Raw genomic sequence first — 23,047 nt, forward strand, 5'->3', positions numbered from 1 at the left:
TTGAGCCAAAGTGATGCTGTGATTTCGAAAAAAATACTCGGTGGGGAAGGAGTATTGTTATTGGTAAAATACTGCACAATAATCTGCGAAGAGAAATTATATCGATCAGATGTTCCGACCAGAAGTAATACGCGTTTTACATTCGTTTACTTTTGGGTTACTAAGAGGTTTCTCTGCCCTTGTAACCAAGAAAAAGAGTGGTCTACCCACAGGCGCAGACTGTTTGATTCTGGATGTTGCTAATGGACCTTTGTGTACGGTAGAGAAATTTGATACTTTCTTCCGCAAACGATGTCTGCAATTCTAATGAGAAATTACCAGCTTTAAAACTCGACTATACGCTTTCAGGTTCCTCCTTCTTGTACGATTTTGGACATTCCAGTCAGTGTTACGACATTACCGGAAGCTAGAAACATGTACATTGATTCAGTTAGCTGAAATCAAAGATTTGGAGCTTCACAATTGAGAAGTATAATTCCTGGTGTGCCAAGCATGTTGACATGTGTAGTTTGCCTTAGTAAAGCTTCAGACAAAGAATGATTAAGCACCGGAGCCTGAAAATGGACGTGACAACGTAATCATTCCAAAGCGGAGTTCTTTTTAATCTATCAGAGGTTAGATCTTTCGAAGACATACTTTTTCGCTTAGATCTGAACGAGTTATGGAAAGAAAATAGATCTGCATACAAACCGAGATGAATGGGACTTGCAGACATCTCGGGAGTATGTTCACACAACATGCGAAGGTAAGATATTATTTGATTTGCTGTTCACAAATGTTTGGTGGAGAATTTATTTCCTAGAGTCAGCTCTGAGCTGATGTTTAGTTTGTGCATTGATAGAACAGAGTACTTGCAATCGCCCGTAAGAGAGTCAAAATTTACAAGCTGTCAGGCTTGAAAAACACAAACGTTCACGAATACAGAAAAAAGAAGAGAAAGACGCCAAACCCAGGCCGAGCAAGGCGAATTTCCCATGCGGATATTTGACATATCTATGACAAATTACCTAACTCTACCTTTCCATATGATACCTTAATTTACCATAAGGTAATGCACCTTATACGGTATACAATTTCGTCAGCTTTTTGTTTTGCTAAACAGGTAATCTGTTGTTGAAAGATACATAACTTCTGTGCAAACCATCTTGTTAACAAACACATATAGACCCAGACTTCAACATGGGATAAGGGCATCCTTCCATTCAGACACATAACAAACATAAAACAGCCTGCCTGCTTTTTTGTGCGGGGGGGGGGGGGGGGTAGCTCAGGTGGTGGAGCACTGGACTTGTGATCGAAAGGTCGCTGGTTCGAACCCGGGCCGGGACGGACACGGGTCAATTTTATGTGCAGACCCAGAGACGGTATCCATCTCCCACCCCCGTGTCACCACAGTGGCACGTAAAAGACCTCGGTCATTCTGCCATAAGTGCAGATGGCTGATACCACCTAAACACGCATACACTGTATCTCATCTAAAGTCGGGTTAAAACCCGGGAACATGCCCCTAATGGCTTTGCCGTGAAGGCGTAAAACTTGAATTTCTCTCTTTGTGCGGGGCGGGACTTTTTTTTTAATGGATTTATCTATGAAAACCACAAGTGTGAAATGAAGTCATAACAAATTCACCACAACAAGCGTCGGGGAGAGGATTTTTGGCATGTGACCAAGTGGAGGGAGGGTCTTATTCCATGTAAAAGCATCTCCAGATCTGAGACTGTGAGCGACTGTTTTTACGAGAAGGAGTGTGCCTTGAAATATACTTTCAACAGTGAAGATTCAGAAAATGTTTGGTGATCGTTGAACATTTAGAAAATGGCCTGATCTGGAAATGTTCTTTAGATGTCCATTATAAATATGTCATCTGTGTGTTATGCATATAACAGACTGGTTTTACTGAATGCAGGACCACAGAGAGATCTTTTTCAACTGATGGTCTGCAGTCATCGTTGACTCGTGTTTTCACGCCTTCAATTCCTCTGTTTCTACTGTTGTTGTGTAAGTATATAAAAACAGCAAAAAAACAAACAAACAAACAAAATACAAGCAAGCAACCAATGATGAATGGAACTAAAAACAACAAAAACAAAAAACAATTGTCTTGTTCCTTTGTATACTGTCTGTCATGTCTGGATGCGGATGTGAGCGTGAGCTATCAATGGATTCGTACAACGATATTGAGACCACACCGGTTCCATGTTGGGCAGAAGTCGAAGTGTATTTATTCTTCTCTATTCCACAAGAGCTACGCAAGGGCAACAATCAAACATCGTAATTAACACCGATAAGGAGTTGTCTCCCATAGACCATTAGCTTATCGTTACAACAATAACAACATTGTATATATTCTAACAAAAGTTGGGTGTATTCGAAAACAGCGATGAGCCAATAATTATGCCTGACACAGTGGCAGGGTAGAACAAAAGGAGTTGGTGGCGTTCGAGGCAATGCCTCTATATGCCTACAACGTCGAGGGGGGTGGGGTTGGGGGGGGGGGGGGGGGGGGGCTATCCCCGCGTAAACCAGCTTTTGAATCACTAATGGCCTGGTGTACGGACTTGTTTAACGATAACAGTGATCATTTCGAATGTCCCCTTTCCTTGCTGGCTGTGATTGTTCCTGTGCTGTCTTTTCTCTCCCATCCTTTCCTTCGCTCTCTCTGCCTCTTGTTCTCTCCTTTCCGACAAATGTCCTTCTCGTTCTCTCCCTCCTTTTCACCCCCTATCAAGTGATATACTTATATCTGTGCTTTTGACCAGAACGTCAAGGGATACATAGTAACAAGATACTCGGCGCTTCAAAGTTGTCCGGTACAAACGTAAGCAACATTTTCCCCACTTTGGTCCCATCATCTGGAATGAACTGCTCTACAATGTCCGAAACAGTCAGTCGCTCCCCTCCTTCAAAACCAACCTCAAGACACACCTTTTTAAACAACATTTCGTCGCCGATTAGCTCTGTCCTAAACATTATTCTCTATGAGTACTTAACCTGGTGTGTGTGTGTGTGTGTGTGTGTGTGTGTGTGTGTGTGTGTGTGTGTGTGTGTGTGTGTGTGTGTGTGTGTGTGTGTGTGTGTGTGTGTGTGTGTGGATCTGTTTCTGTGTGTTTGTGCATGTGTGCTTGTTGTGAGTATTAATTAATCTGTTGTATGTGTTTGTTTGCGTGTTTTGACTGTGCACTGTGCTGCGCTGTGAAAACATGTGATTCTAATCTAAGTATTATTATGCATGAATGTATGTGTGCTCTTTAATGAGTATTTTCCTTTCATTTGAGACAAGTTGTATTAGTACCCAATATTGAAGGACTGTGTGATGATATCTTCTGCTATGGTCTGTTGAGACAGTGATATCAAAATCGAGACCGGAAGTCGAGATTTTGATATCACTCTCGAAACAGATCAATAGCAGAAGATATCATCACACAGTCAGTCAATGTTAGATATATTGCTAATTCTCTGGAGATTTTGTATTTACTGTAAAGAAATTACAAAAGTATTTGTCTCAGTTTTGGCTGTTCCATATCCCTCCCTCTGATTATTATTTCTTTTTGTTCACTCTTTTCTTGTACTTTTCATTATTTAAAAATGTGTTTTCTTTCAAAAAGTCTTTAGTCACTTGCTCAACTAAATTCTGGGATCATTACATTTTCATATATATTTGTTTGTTTTTAAATTTAGGTGTTTTTGTTTTTGAAGTGGGGAAGCAATAAAGAGGTCGTCGATATCAAAACTGATATCGACAGAAATGTCGTCGATATCACTTTTACAGTGAGCTCAGTTTTGACTAATTGACCAATGGAAATCCACGTAACATATGAAATAGCAATATTTGTATATATCGTGTTGTGTTTTGATTGAACATGTAAAGCGCTTCGAGCTGTGGAGAAGCGCTATATAAATGTTCCATTATTATTATTATTATTATTAATATTATTTAAGTTATTGAGACATCCCAGTGCACTAAGGGATTTATTTTATATTTTTAATTTTCAGAGCTTGTTTTTCATCCGAATATAACATATTTATATGTTTTTGGAATTAGAAAATGATGAAAAATAAGATGAACGTAAATTTGGATCGTTTTATAATAATTTTTTTTTTTTTACAATTTTCAGATTTTTAATGACCAAAGTTATTAATTAATTGTTAAGCCACCTTTTGATCTGGTAGCCGGTAGCTCTACTCCGCCCATCCCCGGCCACGTCAGATGGGTGTTAAGCCACCAAGCTGAAATGCAATACCGAAGTCCGGCCTTCGTCGAAGATTGCTTGGCCAAAATTTCAATCCATTTGATTGAAAAATGAGGGTGTGACAGTGCCGCCTTAACTTTTACAAAAAGCCGGATATGACGTCATCAAAGGTATTTATCGGAAAAAAGAAAACAAATGTCCGGGGAAATCATTCCCAGGAACTCTCATGTAAAATTTCATAAAGATCGGTCCAGTAGTTTGGTCTGAATCGCTCTACACACACACACACACACACACACACACACACACACACACACACACACAAACACACACACACACACACACACATACACCACGACCCTCGTCTCGATTCCCCCTCTATGTTAAAACATTTAGTCAAAACTTGACTAAATGTAAAAAGGTGGTTTTTTTAGCCCAACATATGAATGAATAGAATGTGGGACGTTTAATCGCCTACGAAGCATAAATGGGAACAATAGTTTTACGAACATTATACATGAACAATAAACATCTACATTTCGACATGAAGCACATTATTAATGTTAATAATAATAATAATAATAATTTTCAGTAACGTAAGTACTGGTGTCATATGACTGATGTGAACCAGTTGATTGACTAATGGCGATTCGCTAAAACTGTTAGCGCACTCTTGGAGTGCGCTAACTTTTCCACAGAGCCGGCGTATTCTTCCGCCCTTTGCCTAAGCGAGAGTGTACTCTCATCCTCAGAATCAATTAATGACATGTAGCTTATATTCTCCACAATACCAATGATTATGACCATAAATTTCCTGCTTCTCAATTAAGGCAGAAGTGGGGTTTTTTTCTGACAGATTGCACGAAGGCCGGACTTCGGTATTGCATTTCAGCTTGGTGGCTTTACACCCATCTGACGTGGCCGGGGATGGGCGGAGTAGAGCTACCGGCTACCAGATCAAAAGGTGGCTTAACAATTAATTAATAACTTTGGTCATTAAAAATCTGAAAATTGTAAAAAAAAAAAAATTATTATAAAACGATCCAAATTTACGTTCATCTTATTTTTCATCATTTTCTAATTCCAAAAACATATAAATATGTTATATTCGGATGAAAAACAAGCTCTGAAAATTAAAAATATAAAAATTATGATCAAAATTAAATTTCCGAAATCAATTTAAAAACACTTTCATCTTATTGCTTGTGGGTCCTGATTCCAAAAACATATAGATATGATATGTTTGGATTAAAAACACGCTCAGAAAGTAAACGAAGAGAGGTACAGAAAAGCGTGCTAACCTTCTCAGCGCAACTACTACCCCGCTCTTCTTGTCAATTTCACTGCCTTTGCCACGAGCGGTGGACTGACGATGCTACGAGCTAGTATACGGTCTTGCTGAAAAATTGCATTGCGTTCAGTTTCATTCTGTGAGTTCGACAGCTTGACTAAATGTTGTATTTTCGCCTTACGCGACTTGTTACATTTAGTCAAGTTTTAACTAAATGTTTTAACATAGAGGGGGGAATCGAGACGAGGGTCGTGGTGTATGTGTGTGTGTGTGTGTGTGTGTCTGTGTGTGTGTGTGTGTAGAACGATTCAGAGTAAACTACTGGACCGATCTTTATGACATTTTTCATGAGAGTTCCTGGGTATGATATCCCCAGAACTTTTTTTCTCAGTTTTTCGATAAATGTCTTTGATGATGTCACACCCTCATTTTCAAATAAAATTGATTGAAATTTTGGCCAAGCAATCTTCGACGAAAGCCGGACTTTGGTATTGCATTTCAGCTTGGAGGCTTAAAAATTAATTAATGACTTTGGTCATTAAAAATCTGAAAATTGTAATTAAGATAAATTTTTTTATAAAACGATCCAAATTTACGTTTATTGTATTCTTCATCATTTGTTGATGCCAAAAACATATAAATATGTTATATTCGGATGAAAAACAAGCTCTGAAAATTAAAAATATAAAAATTATGATTAAAATTAAATTTCCGAAATCGATTTAAAAACAATTTCATCTTATTCCTTGTCCGTTCCTGATTCCAAAAACATATAGATATGATATGTTTGGATTAAAAACACGTTCAAAGAGTTAAAAAGAATAGAGATATAGAAAAGCGTGCTATCCTCCTCAGCGGCAGCGCAACCGCTACCGCGCTTTTCTGGATTGTTAATTTCACTGCCTTTGCCACGAGCGGTGGACAGACGATGCTACGAGTGTACGGTCTTGCGGAAAAAATGCAATGCGTTCAGTTTCATTCTGTGAGTTCGATTGAGCTTGACTAAATCAAATGTTGTATTTTCGCCTTACGCGACTTGTTAATTACTTTAGATGGGACCAGGCTGTCACTTACGGAGAAGAGTTTGGTCGCTCTTCCCCCTAGGCTTTTGTGCAGAGTTAGATTTGACTTTTTTTTTAAAACTTCGTAGATTGACGTAAAATTCAGCAAAATAATGCAACTCTGTACAGGAAATAGCCATCATGTCTGGTTTTAATATATATGCTAGAGGAAGTAGATATCAGCAAAATATTAATTATGGCCGCCATTTGCATTTCATAATTTCCAAAAATACTTCCTCTAGCAGATAACCAAAACCGAACATACGTACTCGGGTTTAACAGGTACACCAGCTCTAACAGTGATACCCTCCTCCCTGCCAGGTTCTAATTAGTCACAGTATGTACCTAAAATCGAGAAAAAAACTAATTACTTCATTCATTAGCGTCTACCACGTGTTTGATCCAGATATACAGTGAACCTTGTATCAGAGGAAAGTCCAGAGTCGTAAGAACAGAACGGTACCAAAATCAAGAGTACTGTTCAAGAAACAAAGACGCTCTTCAGAACAAAACGCGTTAACGGTACCAAAATCAAGAGTACTGTTCAAGAAACAAAGACGCACTTCAGAACAAAACGCGTTAACGGTACCAACATCAAGAGTACTGGTCAAGAAACAAAGACGCACTTCAGAACAAAACGCGTTAACGGTACCAAAATCAAGAGTACTGTTCAAGAAACAAAGACGCACTTCAGAACAAAACGCGTTAACGGTACCAAAATCAAGAGTACTGTTCAAGAAACAAAGACGCACTTCAGAACAAAACGCGTTAACGGTACCAACATCAAGAGTACTGGTCAAGAAACAAAGACGCACTTCAGAACAAAACGCGTTAACGGTACCAAAATCAAGAGTACTGTTCAAGAAACAAAGACGCACTTCAGAACAAAACGCGTTAACGGTACCAACATCAAGAGTACTGGTCAAGAAACAAAGACGCACTTCAGAACAAAACGCGTTAACGGTACCAACATCAAGAGTATTGGTCAAGAAAGAATGACGCACGAAGCAATTGAAAATAATAATAATAATAAATGAGCATTTATATAGCGCAACATCATAACTTTACAATTATGCTCTTTGCGCTTATGGTGACTGTCGTAAGAAATAATTTAGTTCACCATCGCCGTAACCCTCGACCATTACAATCCTGTTTCTCTTCTATTCCTTGTTTCTTGTTGAATTCTTTGACTATGTACACAACATATTTGTTTTGTCGTGTGTTTCAGTTGAGTTTCTCACCATGGGACTTGGAACTAAAACCTTTGAACGTGAGTTTGAGCACAGACAGGCAGACAGGCAGACAGACAAACGCACTCACGCATTCATACACACGCACTCACACACACACACACGCACACACACACACACACACACACACACACACACACACACACACACACACACACACACACACACACACACACACTGACACAGAGTAATTCAGCAACAACAAAAAAACACGTACAAATCAAAACAAAACCCCACTCTGTATATGAAGCAGTCATGCTGTTGAATTCCGACATGCGCCCAAGCAGAAGCATGCCCATACCCCATAATTATGAAAGCTTGCACACATCCGTGGTGGTTAACATATGCTCGCTTGAACGGGAATGACGGTATCTCTGCAGGTAAAGCTGTCTTTCCTGACAGGAACGAAAATAACTTGATACTAGGGAGATTTAAAAGACAGCACGTTTCGTTTTGCAGCTCGTTTCGTTTGGTGAATGAGTCACCCCGCGAAACGGAACGTGAAACGAGACGGCATAGGCCGCAGACAAGATTTAGATGTATTCACGTTTCGTTTCGGAATGAAGGAAGGGCGATAAATCTTCAAGTGAAATTATCACGTCTGTCCTCGATCAGAATGGAAAAAAAACAACCCTAGGAGGTGGTCCAGAATCGGGCATACTTTGATTATTTTCAGTCCAAATAAATCACACAGACTTTGTTTATACAAAATCACATACGAAGCCAGAATAAAAATTCGATGCGATGACCTACTTCTGCTTCGCCATTTGCTTTCTCACCATGAAGTTGGATAAATGTACCAGGATCAGCACCCTTCAAAATATTTCAGTTCACAACAGTTGTCTACCTCCAATGAACACATTCTCAGCGCTGAAAGACTGTGAAAGGGTTGATGAATCTAGCAATGCATAAAGTGGCCAACAAATAAAACTGTTAGTGTGCAAAAATACTCACAAAAGTTGACGAAATATTGTTCGTTTTTTGGGGGTGGAAAACGTGACTGCGTTTTGACGTTCCACGTTCCGTTTCAGTTGACCTTCACCTTTCCAGCGAGAGACCCCCGAAATGATGACGTTTACCACAACTTCAAAACGAAACGTCCCGACGTTTCGTTTTTTAAATCTCCCTACTGAATCTGTTCAGTGTTGAATGTCCTTTATTCGTCTCTCGTTTTTCAGAGTGCGGAGGCTTTTTTGCAGCGTCCGACGAGAAGAGAATCATCCAATCACCAGCTATCGACTCACACTGCCACTGCACCTGGGTGATAGATGCGGTAGAGGGTTATCAAATCGCTGCAACATTTGACTTCAAACCAATGAAAAACAAACTCAACAGTTGCCAGCGATTAGAGGTTTGATCCGACACAGTATGAATGCGCGTTTGTGAGAGCATGAAAGAGTTTCTGAGAGCATGAAAGAGTTTCTCAGAGTACGAAAGGGAGTTTCTGAGAGCACGAAAGAGCGAACAATTTTCAAAGAATTTATTTGTGCGTGGTTTATCTTACCCCTGAGCCATCGTGAACCCGTGTGATCCAGTTTCCCCTTTTCACAATGTAGTCGTCAGTTAGTCATTTGAATGCGACTCGATGTGAGCTTATCTACAATAGCACGTTTTTATGCACGAAACAAACGGCTGTGGTTCACAAGAACTCCAGCGATGGCTTTTGACTGTTGAGAGGAACGGCGATATGCATAAACCGTCGTCTGCTACGACCCTTGCGTGACCCTGCTTCCGGGCTTTTCTTTTTTCAAACTTTCACAACTTCGAATTATACTGATCTTGTCTTGATGAAAAAAGAATTCTTTTATGATTAAAGAATGTTTGTGTAACAAGCTGTCAATTTATTATTTAGATTTTAAAAGTTAGGTCTAGCGCAAAAACGCACCACGGTCCAAAAACATTCTGATAATCATCGATCCACGGCTATGGCCAGTTTACATCGATAGAATGAGACCCGAAGGGAAGTAACTCATTTTTGACCTGAGTTCAGGATGGGTCCAAAAAGTGTTCGAGACAATCTGCAAAATTAATTCTTTAAAAATTGCTTGCTCTTTACGTAGGGCACCTAGGATGTTCCCGTTTGGTGAGCGTTCAAATGGAAGGGTGTTTGTTCTGTGTGCAAAAGCCTGACAGTATCTGTGATGGTTTACGGGAGGCTTACTGTCCGGGCGTCATTTCCGGTATTGAATATTCATAACAGCCGTCCAGCACCAAAACGAGGCGCCATTGTTGTAGAGGAGCAAGTCCACGAAAATAAATTCTTTGAACATTTCTCACGCTCGACAGAAAGCAGCCAGGATGTTCCCGTTCGGTGAGCGTTCAAATGGAAGTATGCTTGTACTGTATGTAGACGCTCGGGGAGCTCTGTGATGGTTTACGGGAGGCTTACTGTGCCTTTAAAGGTTTGGCCTTTCGAGTGACATGTATACATGTATTACTTTTTATGATCAGTGACCTCAGTCAGACATTCATAAAAACGGATTGATGATTTTGTTTAGATCAAACCTCGTAACAGTTTCAAGCTTCGCCTGTTTCTTTACAATTTCCATGAAGGTCCTTTTATGAGTTTCTCTTTTACTCCTTTGAAGTATTTCGGTTACAACAACGACACACGCAGATTCATTCATTCACATCAGTTCTGACAAGCACAAAAGCAAAATGCATGTTAAATGAACTTGAATTAAAAGCATTAACGTAGAATTTCTTCTTTCAGGTCCGAGATGAAGCTTCGGATGGTGACACTGTTTACGCCCTGAACTGCGAGCAAGTTTCTGGACACGCGTTAAAGTCCCAAAATCACTGGTTGTTCATCTCGTATGAATCGTATTCGGAAGCACCCCGTGGCGCCGTGTCAATCACCTTCAGCCGGGAACAAAACAGTAAGCTGGGCGAGCGTTATAGAACAGGTTTAAAGGCACACTCCTTCCTGCGTAAACAGTTCGGCTCATTGTCTCAGATCTGGACACGCTTTTGTATGGGTCAGGTCCATCCCGACACTTGGACACATTCCAGAAATGAATAGCCTGGGTGATCTCTGTGCACAGTAGGCATTGTTTGATGAATTAATTTTCAGAAATAAATTAATCTGAAAATTCCTACTCACCAGAGAAATCAATCAGGGTGTTGATTGACTAACCTGAGTAATCGTTGAGTCTTAGTAATGTTTGAGCATGCAGTCCGCCCGCCCGTGAACATAAAACTTAACGTTGAGGTTATCTTGGAGTTATTTTTAAGTTAGAGCTTTAAAACTTTTCACACTTAGTCAAAAACTGTTTTGAAGCTAGCCTCCAAGACATGACAAAAATGTTCTTGTTTTGAAGACATTTCAAGGTCACACAATGAGAATGTTTGCTGGAGAAGATCTATCATTACCGAAAATACCCACCAAGTGATCAACTGTGTATCTGTGGGATAATTTTGACTCACCTGGCTGATTGGTGAGTATTGGATTCATACGGCCGTTCAAGCTAGATCTCTGAAACTTTGCACACTTCTAGGGTTTGATAATCTCCCGACTTGACCAAAGTTTGATTGACCCTCAGCAAGTTTTTGGTTCACAGGGGGTCATGTTTGATTCATAATAATTAAACATTGACGTTATTTCAGGTGATTTTGAAGATAGAGCTTTGAAACTTTGAACACTTCAAGGGTTTGATAATCTAGGTTGGTTTACCCTGTCACATTTTGGGGTCAAAGCGGGGTCATGTTCGTAAAATATTTGTGTTGATATTTTCTCAGTTATTTTGGGAGCAAAAGCCTCCAAATGTCACACAATTGTAGGTGTTAATAATCAGCAGACATGACCCAAAGATTTTCACCATTGAAAATGTCCACTGAGCTATCAAGGATATAAGTCTTGACCTCATTAAAGCTCTGATGTCATTGTTTGATTTGGTCACAGTCTTGGCTAGACTATTGGTGATGACATCATGTTATGATGTCATAGTGTCAGAAATTAGGTCACGCAAGAGTATAACATTTTTTGCCTGGGCTAGCCAAAACTCAATTTGGTCAAGAAAAATAGTTATTATGATTCTTGATAAAATCAAAAAAAAAAAAAATTCTTTTTTCAAAAATTGGTGGATGTTGAGTATGTCAGGTTAGTGATGGTGGTGGGGAGAAGGTTGGGGTTTGTGCCAGTTTGAATATGTGAAATAATTATTGATAGGGTTGAATAACTAAATGGATTGATATAGGTCATATGAGTTATCTTGAACATTATTTTATGAAGCTTGAACAGCTTTTTTTTTGTTTTTGGGGGGGGGAGAGATGGGGTCATAGGTAGTGGAATCCTCCTTTTAAGACCTACAATACCATGAGAAAATCAGGTCTTATAATGGGGGTACACTTGCAGAGGTTATGAACAGAATATATTAGAAAACAGGGTCTTGAAAACGTCTTATCGGGGGTTTGGGGTCTTAAAAAGGGGGGTGACTGCTAAGGAATAAGGTGGTCCAGGGGGTAACAAAGGCGAGTCGTGTGCAAGCATTTGCTTTTTATATTTAGTCAAGTTTTGACTAAATATTTTAACATCGAGGGGGAATCGAAACGAGGGTCGTGGTGTATGTGCGTGTGTCTGTGTGTGTGTCTGTGTGTGTGTCTGTGTGTGTGTGTGTGTGTGTAGAGCGATTCAGACTAAACTACTGGACCGATCTTTATGAAATTTGACATGAGAGTTCCTGGGTATGAAATCCCCGAACGTTTTTTTCATTTTTTTGATAAATGTCTTTGATGACGTCATATCCGGCTTTTCGTGAAAGTTGAGGCGGCACTGTCACGCCCTCATTTTTCAACCAAATTGGTTGAAATTTTGGTCAAGTAATCTTCGACGAAGCCCGGGGTTCGGTATTGCATTTCAGCTTGGTGGCTTAAAAATTAATTAATGACTTTGGTCATTAAAAATCTGAAAATTGTAACAAAAAATAAAAATTTATAAAACGATCCAAATTTACGTTTATCTTATTCTCCATCATTTGCTGATTCCAAAAACATATAAATATGTTATATTCGGATTAAAAACAAGCTCTGAAAATTAAATATATAAAAATTATTATCAAAATTAAATTGTCCAAATCAATTTAAAAACACTTTCATCTTATTCCTTGTCGGTTCCTGATTCCAAAAACATATAGATATGATATGTTTGGATTAAAAACACGCTCAGAAAGTTAAAACATAGAGAGGTACAGAAAAGCGTGCTATCCTTCTTAGCGCAACTACTACCCCGCTCTTCTTGTCAATTTCACTGCCTTTGCCATGAGCGGTGGCCTGACGATGCTACGAGTAAAATGGCATTGCGTTTCATTCTGTGAGTTCGACAGCTACTTGACTAAATATTGTATTTTCGCCTTACGCGACTTGTCTTGTTTAAGATTGGATCACTAAATAGATTTATACAGGTTGCATTAGGATCATCTTTGGGCCAAGAAGAAAGAAATGGACGTTCTTTTTAAGCATTGTGTTATAGAGCCAGAACTGCAAATATTGTATTTTTCATTCACATTTACGAAAGATGAGTCGCATAAGCATTGTTTTCTTGTTTCTGGTTTTCGTCCAAGTGGAGGGATGGTTTTATCCCATGTAAAAGCCTGGCCAGTGAGTCGAGAAGGAGTGTGTTTTTAAGTGGTTACTAGGTTCAAGGGTACTTTCCCTGCTTTTTGACGTCATTTGCTTAATTTATGCAAGGACTTACCACCCTTAATTTTGTTCTGTGACGACAAGAAATATACTCAATTATTTGCTATGAACGTGTTGGGAACAAAAGATTTCCTCAAAACAATATAATTCATATACTTCGTCATGAAAATATTTGTTGTAAAGTGAACTGTAACCTATTTGAACGTCCTGCATAATTGATTTTGAAGTAATTTATAGTGTGAATCACTGAAGCTTTCGTTGTAACTTTGAAACAGAATTGGGAATCCTGCTGTCCAGGTTACTGAAACTAACGCCATTGCTTTTCATAGCTACTTTATATCATTATAAGAACATCTTAAGAATATCCTTTTATATCCAAGTATCTCTTAGTACGACATTTAATTAGATGAGCGAGAGTGTGCGGGGGGGGGGGGGGGGGGGGAGGGGGAGGGGGAGGGGGAGGGTGGTGACATACCGTATATAAAGGGAAAGTTTGTGTGCGCGCCTGTGTGTGTTTTTAATTTAAGACAAATGTCGCCAATGTTTTTACAGAGTGACGTTAAATTAAGAATTTTAAGTCCAGGTTTTTAGTTTTCTCTTCCTCAAATTTATGTTGCACACAATTGGAAAACAGAACACATGTAAAACCGATAACCAATAACGATATTGTCAGTAACCAAAAGAAAACAGGACATTTGACAAGGCACATTTTTGTGCGGTCGTTTGGATAGTTTTGTGTACGACAGATGTAAATTTCGGGTGTACCGGCTGTTTTGAACACCGACCAGTTAATAACCCTCTACACGGTTGATCGATTAGCACTAAACAGTATGAGCTAGTTATGTTTAGTTTACGCGTAAGCATACACTTTTCCCTTTATATTTAATCTATTATTGGCAGCAAACTTCGTTTTCATGCTCCCAAAAAATGAACACTCTCCAAACAACTGAGTAACGTCCCCTGATGAGAAACTGACCAGGTGATGCTTGGATCATTTCCAAAAAATAAACTTGGTATGTTATTTCTTGTGTGTATATAAGTTATCGGGGAGACTGGTGCTAAGTTTACACGATAAGAATGTTTTGAAGCCTTCACGTTTTCTATTCCCGTAGTTGTTGCCTTGTCATAATTATGCGAAAACGGTTCATTTTCTGGGTCAGTACAGTCCTGTTCCATGCTACGTTGGACCATAGATGTGTATTGACATACACATCTCTGGTTGGACAAAGTTGATAGAATCAGTCGACTTTTAAATGCTAATCTAGCTCGAAATCTGTCGGAATAACAATGACTAGTGCTTTTCTTTTAAACACAGGGTCTTTAAGGAGGAACCATACTTTGGTAATGCGGATATGATTAGCTACAGTAACTACAAGTCACTATTAAATGGACGATGTGAAGAATCTTCTCAAATCCAAAGAAGGGTCACAGGCGCATGAATATGCTCTCAGTGATTGTTAGCGCACTCCAAGAGTGCGTTAACAGTTTTAGTGCATTGCCATTAGCCAAACAACTGTTTCACATCAGTCATGTGACACGAGACACAGAGCTGGGCCTTACTTTCTGACAATTCTTCTACTTCTTCTTCTTTTTCTTCTTCTTATTGAGTCACTTGAGAAAAAGTGACTCTATGTAATCGGTCAGTGTTAGTCTGTCCGGCCGGCCGTCCGTAGACACCACCTTAACGTTGGACTTTTCTCGGAAACTATCAAAGCGATCGGGCTCATATTTTGTTTAGTCGTGACCTCCAATGACCTCTACACTTTAACGATGGTTTCGTTGACCTTTGACCTTTTTCAAGGTCACAGGTCAGCGTCAAAGGAAAAATTAGACATTTTATATCTTTGACAAAGTTCATCGGATGTGATTGAAACTTTGTAGGATTATTCTTTACATCAAAGTATTTACATCTGTAGCCTTTTACGAACGTTATCAGAAAAACAAGGGAGATAACTAGCCTTTTCTGTTCGGCAACACACAACTTAACGTTGGGCTTTTCTCGGAAACTATAAAAGTGACCGGGCTCAAATTTTATGTGAACGTGACTCATTGTGTTGTGAATAGCAATTTCTTCCTGTCCATCTGATGCCTCATATAATATTCAGAACTGCGAAAGTGACTCGATCGAGCGTTTGCTCTTCTTGTTTTTATTATCATTATTAGTATTACCAGCAGTCAGGACCCGGCTTCACCCGGGGTATTCCCAGTCCTTAGGAATTATTCCAAGAACCATCACTCAGGAGTTTTCTGAATTCCATATGAAAGAACCAGGAATGAAAGAAAAATATGGAAGACAAACGTTTGGGAGAAATGAGTTACCTCCCTTGCTTATATAAATATAACTTGAAAACTTTTGGACATGAATATAAAATACTTTTTGATCTTAAAAGCATTTGAAGACATGTGCTACCCACTCAGAGTGTCACCAAAAATATAATCCCTGTTATCATGGTTTTTTTGTATGGAATGAGCTACCTCCCTTTCTTGGGAAGATTTCAGATAATTGAGCAGCTGGTTCTACGTATTACTTTAAACCCCTTGAGAATAATAGGGTATGCTGGCTTAATAAGAAACCTCCCTTTAGACCTGGAACCTTCCTATACCTTGGTGTTTGATTTTATGTTCTTCTTTTATTCTCTTGATAAGAGCAATGGAGAATCTCAAATGTCACTGGCCTTATGTGCTTGCTACAGATGAACAGTAGACTCTGTACTGGCCTTGCATTATAAAGGCTATATTCAATAATGGGGAGGTTCATTATCAAAGGCAGCAAACAGTAAATCGAGAAACTAAAACCCAGGTACACAACTCTGGCTCCTATAGGCAGAGTGCATGCACAATATCTTGTTTTTGCTTATTTCCATTTTTAAGTTATTGCGACCACAGACAGACAGACAGACAGACATCCATCCAACCATCCATTTTTCTTTTCTTCTTATTATTATTATCAGAGAAAGAATTGGTTACCAAAAAGACTGCAGTTAGAACCTTATGAAAAAAGTCCCCCAAAATACAGATATGCGAGGTTTTCAGATACTGTGTGTCCTAAATGTTGTTATTTACTTTTCTAAAAAAAATCAGAAAAGAACATGTGCACATGTAGTAACTAAAGGATTTTGTCTTAATAACATGCTATCTGCTGTGTCATCTATAGATTTTGGACTTTTTCTTTCTCTCCACAGAAAGCTTGCCGAAGGCAAAGGATCCTCTAGGTGGGTAACGTTTACACGCAAACAACAAGTCACACTGCCACATTTTCTTGTTTATTCGCTTCTGTTCGAGAAGAAAAAACAAACAACCGTAGTAACATTTTTCATGTATCTAAATAAAGTCCTGTGCTCTACCGTCAAGACAACACCATTTTTTTTAATGCATTTTAGAAAATGAAAGTGGTAACGCGGCGAACTGCGTGTATTCTACCGGATCTGAGAATGTAGCGTACACACATTGTACTCGATACAGTCTCTAAACAGTCCAAACTGTTAATAATAGTTTTACATATTATAAGATTTTATTTCTCTTTAATTCGTCTCATTTCTGCATGCAAAGTCGGCGCCAGGACTCTGTCCGATTAACCTAAATTCGCTTGCATCGATAGAAGCGCTTACATTTCATTCATTTTTAGATCACAGAGCTGGGCCTTACCAGAATGTAACAGAGCTATGTACTTGAGAGCACAACTAGAGTCTGTGTAAAGTCTCTGGCACAACTATGAAGACCCTTTTCTTCTTCGGAAAAATGTGTAAACCACAACAAAGGAACACCATTATTTGCAACACTGTTCCAGAACATTAGTATCTAATAGGTTAAAGGTGCTGGGAAGACGCCAAATTGAAGGCACATTTCTCGCCGTCTGTTAACCCGTGATTTGTAAAATTGTAAAACATTTTACAAATCACGTACATTTATGCGCCCGATATTTTCTTGTCATCTCCAAATCAAGGGATCTATCAGAATTAAAAAAAAAATTGTCATTACTTTGTCCCATTGTTGGGAAATTTGGGTCGCTTTCTCCCAGTGGAAAGCTAGCAGCAACACAGTCGCGCTACCCCAAAGTCAAGGAATCTATTAAAAACAAATTTTATTTTAAATTTCTTCATTGTCCCATCGCTGGAAAATTCGGGTCGCTTCTCCCCAGTGGAAAGTCAGCAGCAACAGAGTCGCGCTACCCCAAAGTCAAGGGATCTATTAGATTTTGTATTCATTACTTTATTGTCCCATCGCTGGGAAATTAGGGTCGCTTCCTCCCAGCGGAAAGTTAGCAGCAACAAAGTGGCGCTACCCCAAAGTCAAGGAATCACCCCCGCACCGTCCCCCTCTCCCCACCCCCAACTGGCAGGCTGGATTTGTTTTCTTTGTCAGGCTAAAAATCGTAATATTTTACCTATCCGGCCCAAAACACCCCAACCACCCAGCATAGAGGCTCTAAACAAGAAATATTAATAATAATAAAAAGCATGTATTACTTTGTGGAATGCAATATTTTTACATTTTTACAAATCGCGGTTTTAGGTTCGACGTAATTTGTAAAATGTTTTTACATTTTTACAAAACACGGGTTAACACCGTCACATAACCACTGGAGCGCTCATTGCAAAGTAATGACGACCTTTTAATACTCTCTGAGCCCTTTACAATAACACTATGGTCATATGGTTAGATTAACTCCGTAAATTTGCGTCAGTATAGATATGGCAACATTTTTTTTGAAAACTGTACTGATGGTACGCATGATAAGCTATTTGTAATGCCTCATGGGACCCCCTCCATTGATTTCTGGTATTTCTGGTACGTGCGGCTTCCAGTGCGTATAGGACGCAGAGATGTACAGTTTGGGAGGACCGGAAGCCCTTTTATTATTGCTGTGAAATACACAGAACACGCAATAATTATAATGTTCACGTGAAAATGGTAACATCAGGTTTTGGTTTAAACAAAATGTAATTTAAAAATACATCAGGTTTTGGCGCTGGTACCGTCATACGAATGCAGCAACGGGTCTCACGGGTTCCATCCGCTCTGCCAATCTTCATGTTGTCCGCTCTCATCCTGAACTCAGCTCAAAATGAGTTCGGCTCATTCTATCCCTGACAGGATGCCTTGGTTTTCCTTGTCTGGCGAGGAAATGGATTTTTTTTTTTAAACATATTTAGATCTTTTCGTAATGTGTTATGGATGTAAGCAGATTCGCGATCGTCGATAATGATTTTTCAAGGTGTTGTGTAATTTTTAAATTACAAAGGAATTGATATGTAAGACAGTTTCAAGCGAGCTATTTTTCGCGGCTGCATTTACTTGTGCAAACAACTCTAAATATGGCAAAAGTGTCACGTAATAATCAACCGTTTGGTTTCGGCGCTCGCTGGAGCAGACGATTTTTTTTTTACAGTGATGCAACCATATATTACGGTCTCCTTCCGACAGCAGACCCAAAATTTCGACTTGTTTTGACCTTAGAACACACAACTGTGAAGAACAGAACGGAGATCACTGTCGAAGTCGGCCAATCTGCAATCATTTTCGTCTCGCGAACACTGCTCGCAAACAACATGTCACTGTGGGAGATAACTCTGTATTCTTGTTTTGATAGATTCGCGTAGGACTTTAGCGTCCGGTCAGAGGGACTAAAGCGATGATGATCAGAATGGTCCGCTCTCCCAATGTTCAAACATCACTCTTACCCTTTCTTAAAATATCTTTAAGCACAAAGCCTTCATAGGAAAGCCATGAGGCTGTCACAGTCAGTTGTAGTTGTTTTTTCAAGAGGTAAAATACGAAAATTGCCATTATTTAAATACAAAGATGAATTAGTTGAGGTCGTGTTTGGTTTTCAATATTTGGGTCTATTTTTTAATTATAATAATAAGTTTAATAAATCACAAAAGTTGTTATATGATAAGGCCTCTTGAGCAATGTTTAGCTTGTTAAAGAAGTGCAGAACATTGTCGTTGTCCATAGATACTCAAATTGAATTGTTTGATAGAATAGTTGCACCGATTATGTTTAATGGCTGTAAAGTATGGGGACCAAATTTGGTAAATTTAGCAACAAAATTGCAGCTACGTTTTTGACTCACATGCGAAGCAAAAGTGAGTCTATGTACTCACCCGAGTCGTCCGTCCGTCCGTCCGTCCGTCCGTCCGTCCGTCCCGGCGTCCGTCCGTCCGTCCCGGCGTCCGTCCGTCCGTCCGTCCGTCCGTCCGTCCCGGCGTCCGTCCGTCCGTCCGGAAAACTTTAACGTTGGATATTTCTTGGACACTATTAAGTCTATCAACACCTGATGTGGCCTGATGGTGTATGGTTACAAGATCTCAAAAAACATGTGCGGCAACTTGACCTCACTTCAAGTTCAAGGTCACAGGGGCCGTAATTGTTGTCTTAAATTGTTAAAAACGACCATTTTTCACATTTTCGCATTTTTTTCTGAAGTTATCGAGAATGGCAACCTTAGCTATGTATGCTATACTGGGCAATGTAAGCCCTATTTTTGGACACCAGTTTGGTTGACCTTGCTTCAAGGTCAAGGTCGCAAGGGTCCTTTAAAGTTGGATTGTATACATATTTTGAAGTGACCTTGACCCTGAACTATGGAAGATAACTGTTTCAAACTTAAAAATTATGTGGGGCACATGTTATGCTTTCATCATGAGACACATTTGGTCACATATGATCAAGGTCAAGGTCACTTTGACCCTTATGAAATGTGACCAAAATAAGGTAGTGAACCACTAAAAGTGACCATATCTCATGGTAGAAAGAGCCAATAAGCACCATTGTACTTCCTATGTCTTGAATTAACAGCTTTGTGTTGCATGACCTTGGATGACCTTGACCTTGGGTCAAGGTCACATGTATTTTGGTAGGAAAAATGTGTAAAGCAGTTCTTAGTGTATGATGTCATTGCTAGGTTTAGTTATTTGACCTTGACCCTGAAGGTCAAGGTAATGTAAAGGTCAAGGTCAAGCATGTGAGTCGTATGGGCTTTGCCCTTCTTGTTATAAGATTATTTTGAAATTGAGAAAGTCGACCCCAACGTGTATGGTATTAGGCGAATCAGGCAAATTTCCACTAGATGTCCTCGTAAAAAATAGAATATTTAGTTTTTGGTTTAAATTGGTGGATTGTAATAAGGCCCCCCCCAAAAAATAGGTCTGTTTACGGTAATAGGGTCGGTAGGTCGGAATTTTTTTTTTCTTTTTTTTTTCTCCAAAAAACCATATTTTTACGTTATTTTGCATTTTTTTTTCCCCCCCGAATGCCAAAAAAAAGTCTAGGGTCGCGCGAAAAAAATAGGGTCGGTCGGGTTACCGTAAACAGACCTCTTTTTTTTGGGCCTAATAGTAATAAGTTTTCAAATGTATTGTACCGTTTTTTGCATCGCCTCTATGTAAATAACATATATGAAGCACCCTATTTAAAACATGTTGAAACAACTTTAAATGCTCTTGGTCTAGTGGTTTTTGGCATGACCAGTTTAATTTACGATGTTCCGAAAATGGTTTAAATTGAAAACGTTGCAATGCCTAAAAGATCAATATATACAATCGTGGTTTTCAGAATTAAATGAAAAAGAAACTTGTTTGAATTATAGATTGTTTAAAGATACATTTATATTTGAAAAATATTTGAACATTTTACCCAATAACCTAGCACTCTCTCTTTTACGTTTTAGGACATTAAATCATAAAGTGCTAATACAGAAAGCCCGAATGTTAAATATACCACATAACGAAAGAATATGTGTTAAATGCCAGTCTGGAGAACTCGGAGATGAATTTCATTATATATTTCAGTGTCATTTTTTTGAAAATTTGAGGAAAAGGTTGTTACCATTGTATTTTCGTAGAAATTCAAATGCAGTCAAATTTAAACATTTATTTGAATTAACAAAGAAACGAAAGTTATTGCATTTAATATATTTAAAATTGACGAGGAATCACTGTCCGAAGCTGTCTGTCCGGCAGTACTTTTCTCGGGAAACCCCCGAAGGCCTCCGAAACCCTCACAGAAACGTCCGAATCCCCCTTGATTTAACTTTTTCTTCAATTCTCACCTTTATTGTTCGTGTTTGTGTCAGCATTTCCGATGGAGTCCTCGAAGGGAGTGAACTCTTATGCACAAAAAATCATGACATTGTATTTATCATTATTTATTATTTTTCGTTTTTATTTGATAAAATATGATGCTGAGCATGTTTGTGTTTTAATACACAATACGTTCTTTTGTTTGATAACTGATGCGAGCTTATCCAACATCGTGCGCGGGCGTGTATGTGTGTGCTTGTGTCTGTGAACCGTCCGTCCGTATGTGATGTTGACTCTACTAAATCATATGTAAAGTGACAATCATGTAGTAATGATGCAGCGAAAGGGATTGCTAGCTGCCAATGTGTCCGTATTACAATACTGATTGATACAATTATGTTTGTGAATGTGTGTGCATGCAAACTAAAGCGCGGAATACCAGCAAGGATTTAGTGGCGTCATCGCTTCCTGGGCAATGAGAATAACCAGATTTCACTCCCTTGTCTCGATGCGTCGATCGTAAATCCTGATCCAAACACGAAAATAGTGGTGGAAATGGCATAAATCAGGTATGATTGCAAACAATCATGTCAAATGACATAATGTGAGGGTACATTTTCTTCAGATGGGGTTTTCTGGTGTTTTTGTAGGTTTTGTGTGTTTATGGAGATAAAGCAGACGCTAATTTCTGATTCATAGTACGAATGACGAAGGCGATTCGTACGAGCATTTATCTTATTTTTGCTTTGGATGACGATGCTTCTAATGCATATCTGCAATAAAACTCACATTTAGCAGGTGTCATTTATAACTGATGATATACCTATATCTATCTTTGCTATGGAGTGTTACGTTCTTTGTTGAATTCAACAAACTCAACAACGGAACAGGGTTTTGTTCCAAATGTATTTGTTTTTTCGAGTACACTTATTTGATTTTGTATTTATGTGCTACTTTCGCACCAACGTGTTTCTGGTCAGTATATTCGGCTTTTACATTGTGACCCACAAGCAGCAATTCGGTATTTGCGTTCAAGCAATGTTGACTCGAAATTGCTAGTCATTTATACTCTCTGTCTGTCTGTCTGTCTGTCTGTCGCTCTCTCTCTATTCCTGCCTGTCTGCTGGTCTAAGACTGTGTGTGTGTGTGTGTGTGTGTGTGTGTGTGTGTGTGTGTGTGTGTGTGTGTGTGTGTGTGTGTGTGTGTGTGTGACTTTTGATATGTGTTTATGAATGCATACTCTGTTCATTCTCAGATTGTTAGCTTAGCTATCGGATCTTCTTAACAAATGCAAATCAATGTTTTTGTATGGTACATCCAGCATATTTTCCTTTTTCAATTTCAGTTTGTTATTCCTATGCGTTTACATGTCCGAACAAAATTTGCCTTCCTTACTCTGCACGCTGTGATGGACATGTCGACTGTGGCGTGCAGGGGCGTGGGGATGATGAAGCTGACTGCTTCGATAGACATTACGGTAAGTTTTTGATCTGTCAGATAAGTCACTGGTAATAATTCGTCTTCTTCTTCTCCGTTCATGGGTTGAAACTCCCACGTGCACTCGTTTTGATGGTGGTTTTTTTTGTGCACGAGT

General features: G+C 39.1%; 1 protein-coding gene across 1 annotated transcript in view; it reads left to right on the plus strand.

Moving 5' to 3' along the window:
• LOC138962203 (uncharacterized) overlaps positions 1–23,047 on the plus strand; it is a 28,813-nt gene continuing 5,766 nt past the window's right edge. Inside the window, exons 1-7 of the mRNA XM_070333935.1 lie at positions 1–745; positions 1,907–1,998; positions 7,771–7,812; positions 8,971–9,143; positions 10,506–10,671; positions 16,612–16,641; positions 22,799–22,930. Of these exons, the coding sequence (XP_070190036.1) occupies positions 699–745; positions 1,907–1,998; positions 7,771–7,812; positions 8,971–9,143; positions 10,506–10,671; positions 16,612–16,641; positions 22,799–22,930 (682 nt within the window). The 5' untranslated portion in view covers positions 1–698. The remainder of the gene's footprint in view (positions 746–1,906; positions 1,999–7,770; positions 7,813–8,970; positions 9,144–10,505; positions 10,672–16,611; positions 16,642–22,798; positions 22,931–23,047) is intronic.

This window comes from Littorina saxatilis, linkage group LG3 (assembly GCF_037325665.1).
Source record: "Littorina saxatilis isolate snail1 linkage group LG3, US_GU_Lsax_2.0, whole genome shotgun sequence".
NCBI lineage: Eukaryota > Metazoa > Mollusca > Gastropoda > Littorinimorpha > Littorinidae > Littorina > Littorina saxatilis.